This window comes from Austrofundulus limnaeus, unplaced genomic scaffold (assembly GCF_001266775.1).
Source record: "Austrofundulus limnaeus strain Quisiro unplaced genomic scaffold, Austrofundulus_limnaeus-1.0 Scaffold77, whole genome shotgun sequence".
NCBI lineage: Eukaryota > Metazoa > Chordata > Actinopteri > Cyprinodontiformes > Rivulidae > Austrofundulus > Austrofundulus limnaeus.
Window position 1 is genome coordinate 1589585 of NW_013952479.1, and position 4104 is coordinate 1593688.

Sequence of the window (4104 nt, forward strand, 5' to 3'; positions counted from 1 at the left end):
ATCTTACCAAGTAAAATTTTCTTACTCAGAAATTTTGATTTAATTAGAGTCAAATTTTCAGACTAACAAGACAAATAATCTTACACATTCTGAAAACAATATGATTATTCTTACACAATCAGTTCTTGTTTAGTAAATCAGTCTCAAAACAAGATCAAAAAGTCTTTTTGGCTGATATAAGATTTTAAAACTTGGTAAGATGGACAGTTTTTGCAGTGAGCTTGTTTATTCTGGACCATAAAATGGACTTTGTTTCCTTTGGTGCAGTTTGTATTCACATTGTGCTTTTTGCAAGTGGACTATAATTTATAAACAAAGCCACGAAGGTGACGGTCACTGCTCCCATTGGACAGAAAGGACGGGGGCGGGACAGAGACCAGGAAACAGTGATGGTTCTGTCAGTACCACTGAGTATTAATATGAAGAGCAGCTCATTCAGGACTGGTTTTGCGATGATAAACGTATAATTTTGGGTCAGCGTTGTTAAATGTGTGCTGCAACCTAAAGGAGAGGAGATGCTCCATGATCCCTGACCCACAGCAGCTCATTGTTTGCAGCGCAGTGTTAGCATTAACACTGAAGGGTTAATGTTGTTTAGCTACGGTGGCTCATGAAGTCCAAAAAGATGCATGTTTCCTGTAGGTTCAGTCCCAGGCCGGTCTGTATTCACACCAGGAGAGAACCGCACCAGAGTTGGTTTGGAAACAGACCAAGACCCATTTCTGATGTCGTCTCGGTCCGGTTGTTTGATCCACACCAGGGTTCACATGAGTGTATTCACACCTGCCTAAAGAGTCCGAACCAATGAGGGAAACAAATTCTGGTCCATTTAAAAGTGCACCAAATGTGTCAGGTGTGAATACGACCTAAAACTACCCACATCTGGACTCATGACATCAGCCAAACAACCCAAAGTGCAGCAACTATTACTGGTTTTCAAGTTCAAGTTTATTAGTTAGAGAAAACTACATTGGAGAGACAGTGGCAAGAGCTCATATCCTCAACATGCACACATAGACAAATTAAAAGATCAAAAAAAAATTTAACACTGAACACAGAACCGCTCATCTGCAACAGACTATAAGTTCACAGAACACACTCCACATTCCATTTCATTTAACTGTGAGAAAGTTAATGTGCGTTGTTCAAAACCCTCTGAGCCCGTGGAAAAAAATGATGAGACGTCGTACGTTTGATGGAACGGTACCGTCTCCTCGAGGGAAGGAGCTCAGACACATCCTTAGCAGGATGAGTTGGATCATCAATAATAGGAAAATACTTAGAAAAGAAGTCTGCTTTTAAAAATGTCCTCCAAGGCTGGAGCTGGAGGCTTTTGTCACTGGTTTTGTGAGACTGATGTCTTTAGAGCAGAAAAGCTTTTTTTTTCTTTATTTTATTGTGTTTTTAATCATGTCAAAAACTCCCTCATTATGTAAATACATCATACATGTTGCTGCTGTCCTACATGTTTTATAATACACTGTCAGTTGAAGCATATTCAATTTCATTATACAGTTTTATTCTATTCTATTCTATTCTATTCTATTCTATTCTGTTCTGTTCTGTTCCAAGCTTGAGGCTAGATGTGATAAATGAACCATAAGTGAGCATAAGGATGACTCTGTCCATCTGTTATACCCTGAAAATGGGAAAAATTTACTTTTCTCTTTTTTTTTTACATTTAATTTTAGTTGTTTTTTTAGAAAAGAAAACAGGGAAGAAGTCTGGAAACAGTTACTTGAAAAATGCTAAAATCAAATTTCAGACCTTTCACACCTGATGAAATTATTGAGAGTAAAAAGAATTATTCTGAGTAATAATAAACCTTAAATATATATTTTAAAAGCACCATCAACTAATGTGTGAAGCTAACATTTTAATTCTCTGTATAATAAAGACTAATACTAATTAATGAAAGTCATAAATCTTCAGAGAAAATGAACCTGTTAAATTATTATGTGAAAGGTTTTTTTTGACAGAACGTGTTTGTTTTTGCTTTCTGTTTCCACAGCAGCCCACAGAATATTTCGACATGGGCATCTTCCTGGCTTTCTTTGTTGTTGTGTCGCTGGTGTGTCTAATCCTGCTCATCAAGATCAAACTAAAGCAGAGGAGAAGCCAGGTTAGTGTGTCAGCACACACTCATCCTACACGCCGTCGCAGTTTTCTTTAATCGCTCCTCGTTGAGTCACCCAGAACCAAAAGTACGAGCCCTTCTTACACAAACACACCCTAAGCTAACGCACCGCACCACTTTGTTTTCCTCAGTCTGTAAGACGTTCAGCTGGAGTCGAGTCGGGCCGCGGTGGCTCTGCTGCTGATTGATTCCTCTTGCGTGTTGACAAACAGCTCTCAGTGGAGGCTTATGTCGGGCACTTGAATCAGGATTAGCATTTAATTAACACTGATGAGGAGCTGGCTGACGGAGCCAAAAGCACGGCGATGTCACGACAGAGCAGAAAACCTGCCGTGGCATCCGTTAAAACCGGTGTAATCCTGCAAAAACACAGGAGTGTCTGCACTTCTCTTATTATACTTGTCGTCTCTGTGTGCGCAAAAGCATTCCTTATGTAACAGTTTCTAACCAAAATGTGAAAAATGAACACTTGGGAGGTAAATAATTAGCAAACAATAGCTGCATTTCCATTGTCCATGAAAATGCGCAAATTAGAATTTCAAAAATAAATTTGCCCAATGGAAACACGTCAGTTTAGAAAAAAATTACGTTTTTCGACAAAATGTTTTTGCGCTAGGATGAGGTGGTTTTTCAGCCGTATCGAAATTGGTGTTTTTCGCAAAACTGCAAAGGAAACACATTTTTCGCATCATGGGAGTCACGTGATCAACAACCGGCTGTTTCTACTGGCGAAAAAAGATGACGACAAAGAAGACAACAGGAAGTAGAAATAGTAGTAATATCACAAACGTTGTAAAATAAAGTAGTAAACTCGCCGACTACATGTTCCCAAAAACACAGCATACGTAGCCGCTCCCAAGTAGGGACTTGTCTCTGGAAAGCCTCGATAAAAGACGCCGATGTCTCCTCTGATGATGAGCGCTAGTGTCATGGTAGCAACATGCTATGTGTTTACATCCATCGCCGCCATGTTTGTAATGACTTATCGCGAGAACAAACGTATTCACGCGTAACTTTAATAGCATTTCTTACTTAATGGAAACACCGCAGTTGCAAAACTGTTTTTTTTTTACGTTAACAGAATATCGACAGAAAAAAAAAGAAGAAAAAAAAAGAAAAAAGAATGAAAAAAATAACTACAAAAAATACAGAATATCGACAAAGTTTTGCGCACATTTGCAATGGAAGCACAGCTACAAACTACAAATTCCTCCTTTTGCTGTTGAAAAAATTAAAGCACATGTCCTTCAAATACAATATGTCAAAGAAAACATTTATATTTCAGAAACTTTACACAGTGCACGTGATTTTTACCCATTTGGTCACATAACCGGCATAATTTCCTTTGAATTTGACTCAAAAAAGTGAAACAGGAAGTGACATCAAAGGGGATCTCTTAAAGAAAAGGAACTCCCCGGTCTTTGTTATTGGAAACAATTTTATTTGAACTTTCATTTCTCTGAAAATAACTTAAAATAATCTAAAGAAACATCAGGTTTTTTTCTACAGTCTGTGTTAGCCATTGTAGCAATGCTTTCCCCATTCCCCTTTGACATCACTTCCTGTGTCTTCGCACGCAAACATCTCAGCAACGGTTCATCTCAGCAACGTGAAATTTATTTTGCAATACGTTATTAATGTTCTCTTTCCAAAAGTGCATTCATATTTATAACAAAAAATTGATGTCACCGGCACTTTAAAGCTTCATCCTGATCATGCTATTATAAACTGAAAATAAACTGGTTTGTCAACCTTCGCCCCCAAAGTTCTCGTGTCGATCAGAGTATCGCCTTGATCTGAAATTATCTGCAATTATCTCCGCGTGATTGAGCATAACAGGAAGAAACAGTCTCTGCTGTGGTTTAGTTAAGCCTTGGCAAAAATAATTGTCACGTGAGGAGTCACTGTCAGAATAATCACCAACGGCTGTAACTCACAATTACACACAACACTTAAAAAAAGAAAAC

At 38.2% G+C, this 4104-nt stretch overlaps 1 protein-coding gene across 2 annotated transcripts in view; it reads left to right on the forward strand.

Moving 5' to 3' along the window:
* The window catches only part of znrf3 (zinc and ring finger 3), a 103394-nt gene that overhangs the window by 92499 nt on the left and 6791 nt on the right, over window positions 1–4104 (forward strand). The window contains exon 5 of one of the 2 annotated variants that reach the window (XM_014011159.1): window positions 2012–2122. In XM_014011159.1, the coding sequence (XP_013866613.1) occupies window positions 2012–2122 (111 nt within the window). The remainder of the gene's footprint in view (window positions 1–2011; window positions 2123–4104) is intronic. The other variant, XM_014011160.1, reaches the window with a different exon arrangement.